We start from the raw sequence: 19,620 nt of genomic DNA on the forward strand, positions 1-19,620 counted from the left end.
CACACACACACACACACACATACACACACACACACACATCTTTGTTTTTAACTTTTTTTTTTCAAAGAAATACACTGGATAGAGCAGATCCTGAAATACAGCATAGATTTACATTACCAGAAAAGTCTTATGATGGCAAAGATTACAAGTAGCCCATCACATAAAAGACTTACTTCATACTTTGTAGGACTATTTTATTGGAGATACTTTTTTACTTGCTTTTTGTCTCTTCCTACTTAGCTTTTAACATTTCTGATACTACTAAGTAAATACCTGATATGTTCTAAACATATCCTGAAGAAATTAAATAAGTCCTATACTAAGCAAATAAAGCAAGATGTAGAATGTGTTAGAAAAAAAAAATCCCCTCTCTAATACTACTGACTTTCTTCTCTAGTCTGTTTTCTACCTAAAGGTCACATAGTCTGGTCAAACCTCCATCTCATCAATTATCACTGTGAACAAGACATTAAAAACCTCATTTCATTTTATCATTAACCCTCCTTATAACTGACTTTTCATAATTATAATTCTCCTTCTGAAATACTAGACCTGTTAAAACTTAATGCTTTAAAACGGCTTTAGATCTCTTAAAAGTCATATACTGTGTCCATGAATTGTACTGCAGCCTTTGTTCAGAAATACATAAGTTGTTTAAAAAAAAACCTCATATTCTATTTTCAAATGTAGGGAAAGGAAAAGTCATAGTAATTACACTTGGCTAGTTATATTGGTGCTGCATTGTCCCACTAGGAGATATATAATCAGCAGTGTTTCTGTCAACCACACCATGCAGAGATGAAGGTTAATCATTTTATTTTGTTTGTATTTTTACTCATGTTCTCCCCAAAATATAAAAACTACTAGACAAAAGGTGATTTGGCACAGAAGAACTTGATGGTGTCTTGACAAATTCTAAGAACAAAAAGGAGAAAAGAAGTATCTTGCCAAAGCCTGATGTTATAAGGGGAGCCAGCACTATGAGAAAGTATCCTGCCTGTGGGAAGTGCTGAAGAACTCTTTACAAAACAGTTTCAAGATCCTGCTTAATTAATGAGACATCATAAACAACTAGAGGTAATTGGCTTATATTCTCTCCCATCCTACTCCTTAGATAAAGCTCACAGTAGAAGCTGACATTCAAGCCAAAACTTTTCTTTAAGTCTAACCTGATGGGACAAAAAGGAGATCCTCCAGGAAAAAGAGAGACTTGTCTCCATGAACTCATTCCCACAGGATTTAGGGATTCTCTGCCACATCCAGAAGTCATAATGCAGCTGAAATCATTTGTGACGAACTCAAAATGAATAGTCCCTGTTTAGGGGTGAATGACATACTCAAATAAGACTTTGTGTTAAGTTTCTCTTTTAAACCATAAGTTTTATTTAGGCAAAAACTGTGCCATGTCCTTTTTTTTTTTTAGCTTCTTCAGATCTGAACAGTATTCTGCACACCATAGCCATTTAATAAATGTTTGTTGAATCAACTGAATTTAAGACCTAAATGTAAGGGAAAAGACTTTACTGAAAGAATGAATTAATCACCAAATCAGATCTTAAATCATCCTATAATTTTCAAGGGGTGACTATGGATCTTGCCAAATAGCCTAGATTTTTGGCCAGATCAGGTAGTGAGTATGGAGGCAGCAAATCTTTATCATCCATGACTCTAACCCATTTACTAGAAATTGTCTTTATATTCTCTCTCTCTCTCTCTCTCTCTCTCTCTCTCTCTCTCTCTCTCTCTCTCTCTCTCTCTCTCTCTCTCTCTCTCTCTCTCTCTCTCTCTCTCCTTCCCTCCTTTCTCTCTTCTCTCCCTTTCTCCTCACCTCATCAGCAAGCACCCTGCCCCAAAGCCTGGAATAACAGAATAATTGAAAAATTCAGCACCAATCTAATACCCTAGATTTTATTCATTCAAAAGAGTATCAAGGTGAAAATGATACTGACCAATCATTCCCTTTCTTTAAAAAAAAAAGCAGGAAAACAAAAACAAACAAAAAAAACCCTGACCTCTAAGGGCAACAAGGCCAACCCATATTTCAGAAGAAATATTTTTTTTTAATCTGAAGATAGTGACAAAAAGGCATAGCATATATATCTGCAAAGGTTTGAAATTGAGTTATTTAACTTCAAAGATTATTTCTCCAAGGTCAGGAACTCAAATTTTAGGATTTCTAGTACGTTCACTTTACAGAACTAAGATGGGATGTTGTTTTTTCATTTTGCTTTTTTTTTTTAATGCCAGGGTAAACTTTAAGATTGAAAATGTCACTCTTCAGCCAAAGTGATGTTGAGGCCTGTCAACAATGAAATTATTCTTCTAAGAAAACAGCCTAATAATTCATTGGTTGTTCAAACAATGAGTTGCGAGATGAATAGCCATTCACCTCTGAAAAAGGTCATTACTTCTCATTTAGACTTGTAGTAATCAAAAAATTACCATAATTATGGGGAATAACAGAATCTAAAGGTGCACACAGCCTCTGGTAAGATATAGAAAACCATGAACAAAGGCATTATCCAGAATACTTGCTAGCTCCTTCAGTGAGAACTCTATGAAGGGAATGGGGACTTAAAAATTTTCATTGTAATCATAAGTAAAGTCCACAAATTAAATACAGTTAAGAAAAAAAACTGGCAGAGCTTTCTAAAGAGATGAGAGAATACTTTCCCAAATACAGAGAAAAGTTAAGATGTGGGAAAGGACTATTCAAGACAAAGAGAAAAAGGCCAAGGAAATAAAGTTGAATAAACATCACTACACAAAGCAAGTACATCAAAACTGAAGACCTTACGAAGAAATCTCATACCCTCATTTTACTTTATATTTGCACTGGGAAAAGGTTTCAGTATCTTTCAAAGGCATGCTAAGGTCCTATAGCACCTTTTTTTTTTAATATTGCCATTTTTCTCTGTGTGTGTGTGTGCATGTAAATCAGGTCAAGACTTCACAAATAGAGGCTAAAATACCTGAAACTTAAACATGTATCAATGATTCTAGTTTTCTGTTGATTGCTATTTTGTCCACCAAGTTTATTTTATGGTTGTTCAGGCATTTCAGTCATGTCCAACTCTTTGTGAGCCCATTTGGGGTTTCCTTGGCAAAGACATTGCAGTAGTTTGTCATTTCCTTCTCCAGCTCATTTTACAGATGAAGAACTGAGGCAAACAGGTCTAAGAGACTTCACACAGTTAGTAAGTGTCTGAGACCAGATTTGAACTTAGGAAGAGTAGGATTCTTGACACCAGGCCTGTGCTCCATCCATTGTGCCACCTACCTGCCCCCTCCTATCAATAGGATTTTTATAAGTCTGAGAGTACTATAAAATGTGAGCAATTGCTTGAGGACAGAAATAACTTAAAATGTTAAACAAAGTATCTAAGACACTTCTGAAAATGCTACTGGAATGCTTGATAGGTCTCTGACTCATTGAATTTCCCCTTTCCCTCAGTTCCCACAAATACTTTTTATACTTTTAAATATATGAAAAACAGCCTGACATAGTAGATATAGAACTAGTCTCTCTTTAGTCAGAAAGACTTGAATTGAATTTCTATTGCTATTGTATATTGGAGCTGTATGATCCTGGGTAAGTCATTTAACATCTCTGTGCCCCAGGTGAGTCGATAAAACCAGAAAATGCAGAACAGATGCCGACGTGCCTTGGGAGAGGGAACTCCTCACCAAGAGTAGATGAAATCACAAGTCATAGGTCCAGGCCAGAACAACAACAACAACAACAACAACAACAAATCCTATGGATTTATTTACATTTTTATATACTAATTCCTTAGTACCTGTGGATACCCCTCAGAATGAACATTAGAGACTGGTTTATTTTGAGTTATACTCCAGCCCTTCTCATCAAAATAAAGCCGATATTTTTACATCAAGAAAGGAAAAACACATTTATAACTTCCTGCACTTCATTTTACACTTGTATTTTCTAAACAGAATGTTGAAGCACTTGTCCTAAGCCAGGAAACCTTGCTAAGCCTTACAGGTAGCAAGAGAAAAAATAAAAACAAACCTAAAACTACATGAAGTTAATCTAGCTCTCCAAGTATAACCCACAAAAGTCATATTCTCTCAGGTGAGTACATACTTCTCTTTGAATAAATGTTAAATTTGAGGATTGTGCAGTGGTGAGAAAAGCCAGAGGTTAAGGCTGAAACTTTTCATGCCACCTCAATGAAATCTAAAGTTGACGTATGATTACTTGCTTTTGTTCTTGTCTAGGAAACTGAAAAGAGTCGATAAATGGGCTTAATATTTCAGAACCTAGCTGAGTGCCATGGACATAGAAAGTATGCAATATATGTTTCTTGAATGAATGAATGAATGAATGAATGAATAGATGAATATCACTCTTCTGTAGATAGTTTGGATCTTTATGATATTTTTGAAATCATATTTTTTCCTTTCATATGAATTAGATACTGGTCTGTAAAACAAAACAACTTTGCACAACATCAATTTCAGACCAGAATTCTTTCAGAGGAGGTATAACCAGTTTATGTTCTTTATGATGATGTTCTGTTTATAAAGTCTGTATGAGAAGGGCAACTGTTTTCAGAGCATGACCAAAATAAAAGAAAAAAATATTAGGAGGCATAAGCCCATCTAGTTTCTGCACAAATACTGCCTACCAAAAATTACTGCTGAGTGCTAATAATCTTTTAAGTTTCACTCCATCAGAAGACAGTTTCTCTAAGGATCCATGCACACTGGTCTGTTAATGGTTTACAGATGACAAAAACAAGCAGAGCAGTGAAGCAGTTGCTATAATTTGCTGGATCTGCACTTAAAATAGTTATGACTGCTGCCTCCACCTACCGCAGTAGAGAAGGGAGACTGAAATTATATGGTAGAACAGGAATAGGTCAAGAGTAAATTGCTGGGAATCAAGAAAGTTCTAAGGTCAAACTGTTGGATTGTTTCAAGAGTATCTCTGGCACCAGCAAATGTTATTGCTAGGATTGCAGCAATGGATAGCCAATGCTGGATAACAGAATTACAAATCCTTTGGGAGATATTCTTCCCTCACTTAGTGTGTGAAATTCCTGGTGATATCAATTGGGCCTTCCTATAAATATCTAGGTAAAGGGAATGGAGTCTTTGGGATTTATACAACTTGTCATGAACTGAAAATTACCCTACTGGACTTTTTCTAAGCAGAAGTCATGTTTCTTTTGCCAAGAGATACAGACCTGGAAAGTCAGCTGCAGCAAAAACAATATTTAATACAGGCAGTGGGGATTGTTGAAAAAAATAATAATAAATCTCCAGTGGCCAGGAAAGCCTGGAGGTGCAGAGGCAGCCAGGAGACAAGGCTGGGTGGAGTTGAGTGCATGGAGTGTTTTGAAAGTTTAAAACAAGGAGCTGGGAGGGGGATGGTCCTTAAGGCTCTCAGTGCACTATGGTGAAACAAATAAATCTGAAATAGGGCAGGCAAAAACAAACAAACAAACATTGCCAAATCTGATAGGTTATTGCCAAGGATTGAATACTAATACTTAGTTTTTCAGTCTTGCGCAAGTCAAATTTTCACACTATAAACATCTTTAGCACAAACTACATAAATATATTATTTCCACATGCTTAAATTCTATCTTTCCCACTGTGCTTCTAAATTTCAAACACCGCCTTTAAAGGCTTTCAAAAGATGACTTAAATTAAGCAATAAGCTATGCACTTTCCCATGGCCACCTGAAGAAGCTAAAGAATTTGTATCAGCAGAAATGATGTCAATAATGCTTTCAGTTCTCCTTCTGTAGTCAGCCTAGAAAGTGTCACCTGGACCAAAATGAAAGGGCATTCCCACCCTCCTTTTAGGTAGCATGTATCTCATCTAGTTATTTATACAGAATTCTATTTGTAAGTGAGAAGTTGTGATGCTACTCATACTACAAAGCCCAAAGAAGACTTGGAAGCTTCATAGAATAAGATATGTGGTTTTTGACACACCAGTTTAAAAGCTTAGAAATGGGAAACAACTTATTAAAACCCATCAGAAAATAAGTGAAATGAGAGGAAAAGGATGGGAAGGGGTAGAGTTTGCAGTGCATGCTTCATGAGAAGGTGGGTGTGCTTTTCATTTTACATGTCAGTCTTGCATTTCAGAAAGTCAAATATGTTCATTTCAGGAAGATAACTTGTCATTCACAAAGAATGGCAGAATCTCATTGTCTGTCACAACACCAATCACAGCTCTACAAAGATCTCTTTGGGCTTTATCTGCTATGAAATCATAATGATATGATTTGAATACTTCCAGAATATTCACAGACCCTGCCTCAGCAGGCAATCTTCAGGAGCTGCAAAGGTTATGGTCATCATCATCATCATCATCATCATCATCATCATCATCATCATCATTTATATAGAATTTTAAGGTTTACAAAGTGATTTACATATGCTAACTCATCTGATCCTCACAACAATCCTGTGAAATAGATGTCATTATCCACATTTTTACAGATGAGGAAAATGAGGCACAGAGACATTAAGTGATTTGCCCAGGGTCACTCAGCTTGTTAAATATTTGAGGCAGAAATCAAATTCAGCTCTTCCAGATACTAAGTCCTGTGCTCTATCCACTGTTCCACCTCTTTGCTCCTAGAAAGAAATGCATCACCCTACAGCTAATTTGGGTGACAGGTTTATAAACTTAATAAACTTTTAATTAATTATCTCCACAGTTAGCTAGGTTAGTCCTCAACTGAGGGACATACAGACTACTTGAAGCCCATACTTAAAGCCTTTCAAGTTTGGAAGGACCAACTAGAGCTTGTGTTCTGCTAGCATAGGACTTGACGATCCAGAGTCCCCCTCTACTGGGAAAGGAGGCATAGGAGAGAGAGGAGGAAGAAGAGAGAAGAAACAAAAGCAGGAACGCCAGGATAGGCTCCAAGCTATGTGGAACAAAAAGTCTTCGAAATACTGAGACCTAGCAGAGGAAATAAAAATCATGTAGGAAGGGAACAAATAAATGAAGCATTTTTAAAAAATTTTATTAATTTATTTTGATTTATCAACAATCACTTCCACATGCTTTAAATTTAAAAAAAAAAGTTTAAAATTTTTCTCCCCCTTCCTCCCCTAAAGCATTTATTAAAAACTTAATATGTGCCACGCATTGTGTTAAGTGCTGGGCATATAAATGCAAGCAAGCAAGACTTTCTCTGGCCTCCAGGATTTTTACATTCTAATAGAAGAAGACAAAAGATTAGGAGAAGCTGAGGAGAAGGAAGCTGGAGTAGGGGTGAGGGGAGAACAAAGAAGTGCACTGAATAGTTCTATAATGGATTATGTTAAAGTTAGGCCTTGGTGAGATAAAATAAAACAGGACCTCTCAAAACTGAGGGGCCCAAAGTTACACAGAACCATGTTACCTATGGAGAAGATATAGAAGGTATAGCTTGAGCAAAGGCAACATGGTATGGATTGGTCTGGAGGCCTGGGTCCAACAATATAAGGTAATCAGGATAAGTATTATCATTCCTATTGTTCTGTTACACAACTGAAGTTATAAAGATGGTGCTTTCCAAGTACTTACTGAGGATGAATTTATATCCGAATACATCTATTCAACCATAAAAAAAAGTTATTTTGTCTACTTGTACAAAAATTCATAGAACATTAATCCTAAAAGAATAATAGGAGAATGCCAATTTGTCCCAAGGCCATTCATCAAAAATGAGAATAATAGTAATATCTGACATTTCTATAGTACTTTGCAGCTTACAAGTTCTTTATATACTGTTTGATTTGAGTCTCACAACAACATATTATCCTCATTTTATAAATGAGGAAACTGAGGCAGAGGAGTTAAGTGACTTACAAAGGTTCAGATAGCTAGTAAGCAGAAGAGACAGAATTTGAACCTCACACATCTAAAAGCTAAAGATTATATCCTGAAAAAAGAGTAAGTACACTGGATAAATCACTTTCAGAATTCTAGAGTATTAGCCTTGCTTCTATTGGAGACAGAAAGGAAGGAAAAAAAGAGGATATTGTCTTATATGCATCTCAATCTTGGTTATGCATGGTTTATTAAAGTTAAAGAATAAATGTTTTGTCAATGTCTCCTTTTGCGAGGATGTCTTGGGGAGTAGGAGGATCGTAGTGACATAGAAGTATCAAATAACTCTATTTTGATAGTCAAGATAACTAGGAAAGAATTACTCCTTCTTCTACTTTGTGGTACCAGTGAGACCTTGGGAGACATATCTGAAATCAGTGCATGAAAGATCTCTTGAGAGGATGCTTAAAAGACAGAAAATATATCATGGGCTTTGAATGTCAAGCAAAGGAGTCTATATAAACACTGAAAATATTTTGAGTAGAGGTGTGACCAGATCTATTCATATGGACTAAGGAGAAGGACATTAGGGTAGGAAGAGTGGTTTTGAGGATGTTAGAATTCAGGAAAGGGTAAAGAGTAAATTTTTTTCTGGATTTTAATTTTTTTAAAATATGTTACATTCATGTATTTAAACTACGGTTCAGTTTGTGTCTTTTTTAAAAAATGGAGCTGATTTAAAATGTAATGTACTACTTGGATAGATAAGTGAGTTCCTCAGTCATGGGAGGTTCTCAAATAGAACCTGGAGTACCTGTTATCACAGATCTCATAGAAAGGGTGCATGCTTCAGGAAGGAATGGAAGATCATAATATCACAGAATGTTGGAACTAGGGGAGATCCTCTGAGGCCATCTGATTCTGGGCAGGCTCTAGCAGTAGCCAGTGCAATTAAGGAGCAGGATTAAAATGCAATAGGCATACAATGCGCAAAAATAAGGACCCGATTCTAATAACTCCCCCCTTGCCTCTTGTAATAACCAAGGCAAAGGCCACAGGGATCAGTACCTCCTTAAGACAGTGGGAATTCCCCTAAATTCTTGAGCACTAACTGTCTCCCCCATAGGCTGGGGCTCTTTACGCATCGGGCAGCAAGGAACCCAAACAACTGATAATTATAAGAATGACTTCTTTTCCCCTTAAGAGGACCAGCTCAGCCCACATAAAGATGCCCTTACTACTGCATACCAAATCCAAAACCCTCATTTTACCAATGAAGAAACTGAGACTCATAGAACTAAAGTGATTTGCCCAAGCCTTCACAGGTAGTAAGTAGAAGAGGCAGAATTCAAATACAAGTCACCTAAGTGGAGAGTCAGTGTCCTTTCAACTACTTTCATGTTAGATGCTGAAATGTGATGTCATGAGGTTTCAACTAATGGTAAGAACCCATATGAAATCCTCTGAACAATTATTCAGTCAACATTCATTAGGCATTCCTTATACATAGAATGCTCTATTATGAACTGTCCCTACCTTCTAGAACAAATACATATAAAATGTACATAAAGTCACATACAAAACAGAGCAAAGGAAACTAATTCTAGCTAAGTGGTTATTGAACACAAAGAAAATAATGTCTAAATTCCACTGCATAGTTTGTCCTGAAATAGATACTGCCTCACATATCATTTTTTATCTTTTTTTTTTAGTAGCAAAAAGCAGGTGTTAAGAATGAAGAAGGATATGGATCTAACCTGTTTCTAAGTAATCAATACAGTAAATGATATCCTGAAGTAAAGGTGAAAAAGTGAAATCAGTTCTTAAATTAAAGACATTCCTGTTATTTTTTACTGTGTTTGATCCAGGAGTATAATTTGAGATTCTACCATGCATCTTTCTTCTGTACTGTGATGACAAGATCATTGAACATCATGAAATCCTTATTTACTTCATTTTTTTCTCTTTGTATAATACTATGGCTTTTACTTTTCTGAGAAATTTTTATTGGGTACCATGTTCATCTATCTCTGAGATACCTATTCCCATGAGTATCTTCCTTTAGAGGGCAACAACATTCTCCCAGCCCTCAGGCTCATAACCTATGCATCATCCTGGACTATTGACTATTTCTCATCCCCCATTTCTAATCTCTTGCCATCAGTTTCATCTTTGCAATAACTCTTGCATACACTCCCTTCTCTCCTTTGACGCTGCCATCACTTTAGTACAGGGTCTCATGACATGATGCTTGGATTATTCCAAAAGCCTTTTTGTGGGTCTGCCTGCCTCAAGTCCCTTCCCAGTCCAATATATCTTCCATTCAGCAATCTTATGGAAAACAGGTACAGCCTAGCCCCTAGCATGTACACATGCATAACAATGATAATAATAATAAGAAGAAGAAGAATAGCTAGCATTTATCGAGCATATTAAAATTTACAAATTGCTTTACACAATAGCACCTCATTTATTTATTTATTTATCATTATGGGAACTGAGACAGTGAGGTGCCCTTATTATCCTCATTTTACAGATGAGGAAAATGAGGCAGAAAGAGATTAAGTGATTTGTACAGGATCACATAGCTAGTAAGTATCTAAAGCTGAGTTTCAATTCAGCTCTTCTTGACTCCAGGTGCAGTACTCTCTTCACTGTGCCACCTAGCTGACACATCAATACAATGTATGTGTGGTGCATATAAGTATCTATATGTATTCACCACTTCCTCCTTTTGTGAGGATGTCTTGGGGAGCGGGAGGATCGTAGTGACATATAAATATCAAATAACTCTGTTTTGATAGTCAAGACAGCTAGGAAAGAATTATTCCTTCTTCTACTTTGTGGTACCAGTGAGACCTTGGGAGACATATCTGAAGACAGTGCATGAAAGATCTCTTGAGAGGATGCTTAAAAGACAGAAAATATATCATGGGCTTTGAATGTCAAGTAAAGGAGTCTATATAAACACTGAAAATATTTTGAGTAGAGGTGTGACCAGATCTATTCATATGGACTAAGGAGAAGGACATTAGAGGTAGGAAGAGTGGTTTTGAGGATGTTAGAATTCAGAAAAGGAGTAATGAAATGTTTTTTTCATGGGGAGAAGAAATGATAATAGTAAGGAAAAGATGGATGCAGGAGATGTTAGAAAGATACAATCAAAAGGCTTTGGTAACTAATTGATGGAAAAGGAAAGACAGTCATAGTTAGAACTGTGGAGAACTTTAAATATTAAGGAAAAAAAAAGTTCTCCATTTGAGGAGAAAGAAAGAGAGTCTTATGAGAGTTAAGAGAATATTACATCTCTAAGCACAAGGGAGCTGAAAGGGTTCATCCTAAAGGTAGGGTGTCACATTTCTCATGATGTGGGTCAGGTCAAGATTCAAAAGATAATGAAGCTCTTAGTTAATTTATATAATATTCTACATGGAGTGTGTTTAAAATATTTTTTTGAGAAAAGTCTAATCTCAAAGGAAATGGGTAACTATTAATACAGTAGTTTCAGTAGAGCAACAGAGAGAAAAGCCAGATTGAAAGAAGTTGTAAAGAAAAGAGAAGAAGAAATGAGGTTATTAGTAGATCGATTTTTTCAAAATTGAAATATTGTTATCATTGTTATTATTATTATTGTTATTGTTGTGGTTAAGTTAATGGACCTCAGATTAAGAAATTCTGCTATAACACTAATCCCAAGGGTGTCAAATAATAATAGCAGTGATGTATAAATTCCAGCATTAACTGAAATGCATATTTTATACTGAAGTTAGATATATGTGGGGGGAGGTAATGTGGGGAGATATACCTAGCTTATATAAGAATAAAGCTTTTAATCTATGTATCACTGACAATTCAAGAGTTCTCTCTGTCTTTCCCTATCTATCTTTTCATCTTATTATCTATTTATTGCAGCAAGTTCACACTTTATTAAATGTATTTAATGAAGGTTTAGAGAGTCTAAGCATGTTTCCCATTTTAAGGAAAAATGGTTAACTAACTTCACCACTCTAGATCTGGAAGAAAACATGTTTTTAGTGTAGTGCTATACAATATTACTGTGGATGAAATGACGAATTTAGCTATGCTTCTGATTATAAAAAAAAATACTTGTACCACTATATATGATTAAGTTTTGAAGGACTTCAACTAAGGAAAATTTAAAAGAAAAAAAAACATAGAATTCTTCCTCCCAAAATTTGGGTATATGTTTTCTCTTCTGTCCTTCCACAGAACAGGAAAAAAAAATGATTTTGAAAGAACATATATTTCAATTATTTGAGAGATGTTGATCTGATGAGTATGAAATCTAGGTAAAATTAAGAAATCTGAATTGTTTTTCAGGGAGGAAGAAGAGCAACTTAAGTTAACTAAACAATATGGTCTGCTAAAATTGGCCTAATATGTGAATACAAAATGTAATGTTATCACTAGCTGCTGTTTCAGTGAGAACTAAAATCAAGTAAAAGGAAATAGAGAGGGGGGAAAAAACCTAATGAATTTCAGTCCCTAATGGATTTTGTTAGTTTTGGTTTTGCCTAAAATAAGACAAAATCTCTTGTTGTTCTTGTTGCTGTTGTTTTCTTCATATGTAAGATAAAGGTAATAGTATTTCTCTCTTTGAAGACAGGATTCTTTAGGATTAACTAAATTATGCTTATTTGGATTGTAAAATGTTTTAAAGCAAATGAAATAAAACATAATGGAATATTGGCAGCTAAATTAAATCATTTTGTCCAACAATAATTTTAAGAAAAAAAATTTTAAAAGACATTTTAATACCACGTGTAAAGAGTTCTGAGTGCTTGGTTTGTAAAATATCTCAATTTAACTTTGAAAAAATTATGTATGCCCCATCCCCAAAAATATGTATTTAAATATTACAGAAAGCATTCCTGTCCAGTCTGGTAAATTATTTCATTGTAGTAACATCAAAGTTGAAGAGTAATAACAAAAGTATTGATAATTTTAAAAAATTCAATAAATCACTCTCACTTGACTCAGAGAGTCATCAATCTTTTTTTTTTAACTTATATATTGGCATACAAGGATTCTCTGTCCTTTCATCTTTTAAAAATCAATAAGGCCATAAAATGGTTGCATTTGTTTTTCAAAACAAGGAATTGAGAACAAATCCATCAAATGAACAATGAATAGGTGTTCTTAGCTCTGTTATCCTCTAACAGGTATATTAACTCACAAATCTTTATTTAACTACTATGAAGTTTTGAAAAATTATCTAGACAAAACATGGTTTTCCAATTTTTTTTAAGTAAAAAAAAGTGTGAAGAAAATTCTTTATCCACAGAAATAGCAGGGATTCTTAACTCAAGTCTGAAGGAACACATTCTAGTCACAACTCTCCAACTCTGTTTGTTTGCTTTCTGAAAACAGCCATATCTTAGTCTTCATAACTGTAATGAATCCAATCATTTTCCTTATGGTAGTATTGCCATGAAAATTAGTAAGATAATTCTATCAAGTTATGAGATTGCATGAGGGCAAATGATTCAAATTACAGTATATATCTATGTGTTTTTGATACCTCTCCCCCAAAGTAATCCGCTTAAAACTGACATATATCGTTCTGGCATAGTTGGGGATATATTCAGTATGTTTGACAAGCTTTAGAATCTTAAAGAAATGTGCTCCAAACATGCATGTATAAAATTGCCCTACACAATTATCTATAGATAGATTGCAATTGTATAAAACCATTATTCTAACATTAAAATGCAAAAGTAAAATTTATTTTTTTATTCAAAAATACTTTTAGGAGAAATAGGTTTTCACCTCCTTTTGATAACATCAGCCTCCATCATGTAATCCCAGAAGCTATTATATAATCTATTTAAACATTTAGTCCAGGATGAACAGAGAAATGATAAGAACAGTAGAATACTTGAGAAAAATGATTGCACAGACAGGATTCTTAAATCATTATTCTTAATAGGTGATAGGGCATTTAAATATAAATTGTCCTAAGCTTTGAAGTATACTATTGGAAATTACAATATAATAGAGCTAGACAAAAAATAAATAAATGACTGATGATGTCTTTTCAATTTTATTCTAATACATTTATCTTAATCTTCCACTGTGGCAACCTCAGGAGTCACAGGCTTGCAGATTGAGGGGAAAGGAGGTGGGATAGGTCTGGAAGGGGTGACTACTATCAGATTTACACACTCAGAAAATTATAGCTCACTAGCCCACCCACCCCTCACCAGTGAGTTTGCCCTTAATAGTCAGCCAGTAGATTACCTCAAAGCAAAAGTCTCCATGATTATGACATAGGAAGAAGGAACAATAGCATCAAAATAGCATCCTTTCCACCCCTTCAACTCTGGAGCATACTCTCCTACAAACATAGCATCAGTGGGAAGAGTGAGAAGAGTGAGTGAATTTGAAGTAACTATATAGCCAGATACAGAGCACTTAACGCTAATGCAACTGCTTCCTTTCCAATTCTATCAGAGAGAACACAATAGATAATGGAATAATAGTATGTAAATTGTTCTCTTCCTAAACATAACACCTTGTTATATTTTGTTATCAACCCATTAGCTTCAGTGATTGCATCAAAGGACTTTGGTGGTGGCTGAGTGGAACCAAATCTCCCCCTCAACACTTAAGTTTTCTGTTGCTTTGCATTTTGGGAGTAGAAGCTAGACTGCTTAGCTCCTGAGTGGTACAAATGGTCTACTCTAAACAATACTTGAAGTAGCCAATGAAAGTACGAAATCTAGGCAAGGAGCAGGAGGGGAGTGGAGGCCTGAATGAAGAGATACAAAGAGCAAAAGGGAGTGGGTGAAAAAAAATAGACAAAATATGGTACAGGAATGGTAGAAGGTCACCAAAAAATTACGTCAGGTATAATCATTGGCTTAGAGCAATGCTGACAGGTTTACAAGAACTTTTGCAAGTGTTTCATTATTCCTAAAAATGTTGAGCAGTACAAGAAGATGATAGGGAGTCTTACGGCATTCAAAGTCCTTTAAATACAAAAAAAGCAATGGGGAAGGGAGTACAAAACTCATACTTTTAAAAGAGTCATACTTCTAAAAGTTCTCAAAATTGTTTTTTGTAGTAAGAGTTAGCTGAGTAAGAATGAAAATTGTCAGTTTAGAATGAACAGGATAAGGCTGTTGTTTTTCCAAAGCAAATCTTTGAAAATTATCTCCTTATAACCTCCTTTCTATAACCAGATCTCTCTTTAAATAGCTAGCATGCTGGGTAAACTTTAATCAATAAACAAACAAAGGCCAAATATGGCATCATTGCCCTAAGTAGACATTAAACATTTAAAACTAATTTTAGACATGACTATGAGACTCAGTAAGCCTGTTGTGAAATGTGTTGCTTCAAAGGGTCACTACTTTTTTTTTCCTTTTTATTGGAACTGACATCAAGTGAAGACAGGGATAGGACCAAAGTGTGAATCCATGATGTGTCAGGGTACGTTAGCAACCAGTGCACAATACAGAATAAATATCCAGGAATCAAGGTATATCTAGAGAGTAGCCTTATAAATAAAGCAGACTCTTAGACTTTGTTGGTCAATGAATTCTGCTAGACAGGAACCAGCATTTGTGAATCCTAGTCCTATTCCAAAAAATAAATAAAAAGGCCAGCACCTTTTCTGAAGCAAGATAACTTGAATAAAATCTTGAAGATATGTGCCTACATTTATGCTAATGTCACTTGAACCACACAAAATTTCAGATATAATCAGTTATGCAAAATACCACCTATGCTTAGAATTTGTAATTATTAGGGGGTAGGCATAAGGGGAAAGTAGGGCAGCTAGGTGGCATAGATAGAGCTAGTACTAGGTTTGGAATCAGGAATACTCAACATGAGTCCATACCCAGACTCAGACACTGAGCAAATCACTTAACCCTCTTTGCTTCAGTTTCTTCATCTGTAAAATGAGCCAGAGAAGGAATGAGAGACCACTCCACTATCTATGCAAAGAAAACCCCAAATGGTGTCAAAAAGAGCCAGAAATGACTGAAATGACTCAACAATAACAATGAAAGTAATATGCAGACTGAAAAAAAAAGTTTGTGGAGAGAGTCAGTTCAGCTAAGTACTCTATTTCTCCCTTATCAATGTTCCTCACTACTTGTGTCCTGTAAGAGCTCCCAAACAGGTGAAAGCAGGCCCTTGCTCAACTATTAGCATGACAGATTTAAGGGGCTGCCAACATGCTGCAATTGTCTGAAAATCACTGAAGTCAGCAAAGACAGGCATCTGCCCCAGTGGCATAGGTTGCCGTGATACACGTACATAGGATTTGGCTTTGTGATAAGGCTACATGCTGAGAAATATCAAAACAAGATTTATTTTTAGCTTCAGTGTCACTTTTTTTAAATTCCGGAGTGGAGGGCTCATGACATATACAATAAAAGAAAAGAAAAGAATATGGAAAAACTAGCAAGTGCTCAATAGGGTAGGGACTAGGGTTTCCTCTCAAAATGCTATGCCTCATTATTGAATAAGAACCATTTATTCCAACAAATGGTAGGTTCCTGCTCTGGATAGCTCTTAGATGAAGGGGATAAGAATGACATTTTCATTTGTAATCGAAGCAGGTTTTGAAATTAAGTTTCTAAGAAGAGAGAACTAGTTTTCATTTTTAAGTTTATATCCCCTTTAAAAGTCATATTCATATCATAGAAAGAAGAAAAAAAATGCTTTTTTGCTATCACATGCTTGCTTCCTCACCTTTATAGGTGATAACTGGGTGTTCAGCTCTCTGACACTGAGTATCATCTGCTGTCATTGGCTGTATGACTCCCAACAATCCCAGACTTGTAACCAGCCACATGATGAAGTAGGTTCCCTCCATGGTGATCATGAGGTCCTTGTTACTGGTCACTTTTCTTTTAATTGGAAACTGTTCTTCCATTCATCTGTGGGAAGTGCCTGAAAAATACAACAGAAAAAAGACGGATTATAAAAAAGGAAACAAAACAATAAGATCCAGCTGCGTGGTGGGTGGTCAGATAGAAATATCCAAATCATCAGTTTCAATATTATGATTTCTAAAAAAGGGAGAAAGTCTGCAGAATGTGCCTGTTTCTATATTGATGTTCTAGGTCATATGCTAACTCTGTATTTCAAAACTACAGATTTATAGGAATTAAAGTTGGAAGGTATCTACACTCTCACATGACACATTAATAAAATGACTATAATAACAGCATCTACCTGCCATGGTTGTTTTATCAAATAAGATAATACTTGTAAAGTGCTTACAAATACTTGTGAAGTCAGGCACTAGCTTGACACACAGTACTATAGAAATGCAGGAGTCAGAAATGAGGAGGAAGAAAATTCCAGGAATGGGAAACTCCAAGATACAATATGGACATTCTCTAAAAGCATCCTGAAATTATACTGGTAAAATAACTATTTATAAGCCTTTTTAAGGAGGTACCAGGACTGAAAGAGGATACTCACATATGATAAGGAGCAACTATTCCATTTTTATGCTGAAACCCTCTAAAAGGAGCCACAATATGGACACAGGTGACAGAATTCCCCACTCCCTTTTTTTCTAGGAGCAGCTAGGTGATACAGGGGATAGAGTACAGGAACTAGAATCAGGAAGTCTGAATCCTGCCTCAAACTCTACCTGTGTGACCTTCACAAATCATTTAACTTCCCTCTATCCTAACCTCCCTGAGACTCAGTTTCCTGACTTGCAAAATGGGGATAATAACAGCACCTAACTCACAGGGTTGTTGTGAGTACCAAATAAAATAACATACCTAAAGTGCATTACAAACTCTAAAGCACTATGCAAATTCCACTCTATTATTATAATTGAAATGTATTAAGTATTTTGTAGCCAGAGGCCTCCATAGAATCCATCACAAAAATAGTGACATGGGTTAAAAAGGATCTGTCTCAACCCTGATGAAAGTTGGAATTTAGATAACCTAAAAGTTAAAGACATCCATCAGAAAGTTTAATCAGTTTCATCAGACTGTCTTTTTTTAAAAAATCTAATAAAATTTCCAACGTCTATAATCTAGATACAATCAAATTCTGCTATGGGACAGATCATTTTCAGGGCCCAAATGACTTTACTCAGTGACTCAGTTCTGGGTCAAGGGCAGCTTAAAGGAGTGACCTACCAGAATTAATCAATGATGATAATTCCCAGGTTCCATGGTAAGTCCATGGGTCAAAGTGACCTGTGTTTAAATCCCACCTCTGACACACTCTGGTTAATTGATTCTGGTCAAATCATTTAGCCTCCCATGACCCTCAAGCAACTCTATTAAGAATTTAAGCCTCAGAAGGATTGTGGAATTGCAGTAGTTGATGGAATGTCTTCACAGCTACCTCTGAAGACCAATGAAAATAAAGGAATAAGCCCTATGGTACTATACTGGACCTCCTTGAGCAACACTCCATAGTCCGAGATAGATAAATGAAGTAATTCTTGTCTTCTCAGTATGACTCGAAACAAGCAACCTATAGTTAACATGGTACCTCCCTCTGCTCTACACATCTGGGCATGTGCTTATGCACCAAACATACAAATGACACATATTAAACTTCTTATTAGATAGCATTAATGTCATGAGAGGGAGTATCATTCAGTTTGTAAGAAATGACCAATATTATGCCTGACATAAAGATAAAAAGCAATAGAAATAGTCAGGTGAACATTTACCTGGGACTTTGAAAAGAAACTAATAGGGAAATATATATATGTGCATATATACACACATACCTGCATATGTATGTATGTATGCACATACATTATCACACACACACACACACACACACACACACACACACACACATATATGGAGGTGTGTGTGATAAGTGTGTGTGATACCGACCAAGTTAGCGATAGAAATACCTCATAAGGATAATGAACTTTAGTAGTGATAATATGCAGTTTGAGTATTCAATGTGACATACTAGAGTACTGGGACTACAAGTTTGGAGAGACTCGAGTTCAAATATTTCCTTACTCATGTACTAGCTGTTTCTTCCTCTGTATAATGAGAATAATAGCACTGACCTATGTGAATGAAATTATATCAGCGTGCAAAGCATACTACAAACCTTAAAATGTGGTGTGCTTTGGTTATTATTATTATTATTATTATATTATATTATTATTATTTATTATGATATTATTTATTTTGATAGTTATTATTATGATAAAAATTAGTTACGCTGTCTCGATTTACATGTTTGACAGAGTTTTTTTAAGGGTTTATAATTCAGCAACATGCTTCACTATGTCTTACAATTAAGGCAGCACAAACCACCTTCACTGAAAAAAAAAAAGGGAAAGATATGATGAATCTAGTCATTCTTTGGAGAATATAATTCTTATAGCCCCGAAAGGGTTCCCCTTCAACAAATAGTTCTTTAGCTCCCAAGACATTACAAGTCTACCCTCTCCTGATTCAGCATATTTATGAGTCAACATGACTCCTCTCCTGAAAGAATTAACCACTCTATCACAGCTACCAAGATCATTCCCAATCTAATTAAGCAGATCACCCTGTGAAATTGACATCACTTTACTTTAGCTGAAATTCAATTTCCAAAAAGTTAAAATCACATTACTTATAACTGTGTGCTGCCTTAAGGAAAAAAAAGAAGACAAATACATCCTTTAATGGGGGGGGGGGAAATCCCAGCCAAATAAATATTGCTCCAATTTCATTGCCCAGTTAATTAAAAATATTTGGAGTAATTGAATGCTAAACAAGTGATTTTTCACCCAAAGTGAGGGCCTATTACATCAGCATTGAATCCAAACTATTGCCTCAGAA

The 19,620-nt window shown here is 35.5% G+C and overlaps 1 protein-coding gene across 1 annotated transcript in view; it reads right to left on the reverse strand.

Moving 5' to 3' along the window:
• The window catches only part of SEMA5A (semaphorin 5A), a 627,229-nt gene that overhangs the window by 424,691 nt on the left and 182,918 nt on the right, over positions 1 to 19,620 (reverse strand). Inside the window, 1 exon segment of the mRNA XM_021004419.2 lies at positions 16,535 to 16,735. Coding sequence (XP_020860078.1) covers positions 16,535 to 16,718 — 184 coding nt within the window. The 5' untranslated portion in view covers positions 16,719 to 16,735.

The sequence above is a fragment of the Phascolarctos cinereus genome, unplaced genomic scaffold (assembly GCF_003287225.1).
Source record: "Phascolarctos cinereus isolate Bilbo 61053 unplaced genomic scaffold, phaCin_HiC Scaffold_4;HRSCAF=312, whole genome shotgun sequence".
NCBI lineage: Eukaryota > Metazoa > Chordata > Mammalia > Diprotodontia > Phascolarctidae > Phascolarctos > Phascolarctos cinereus.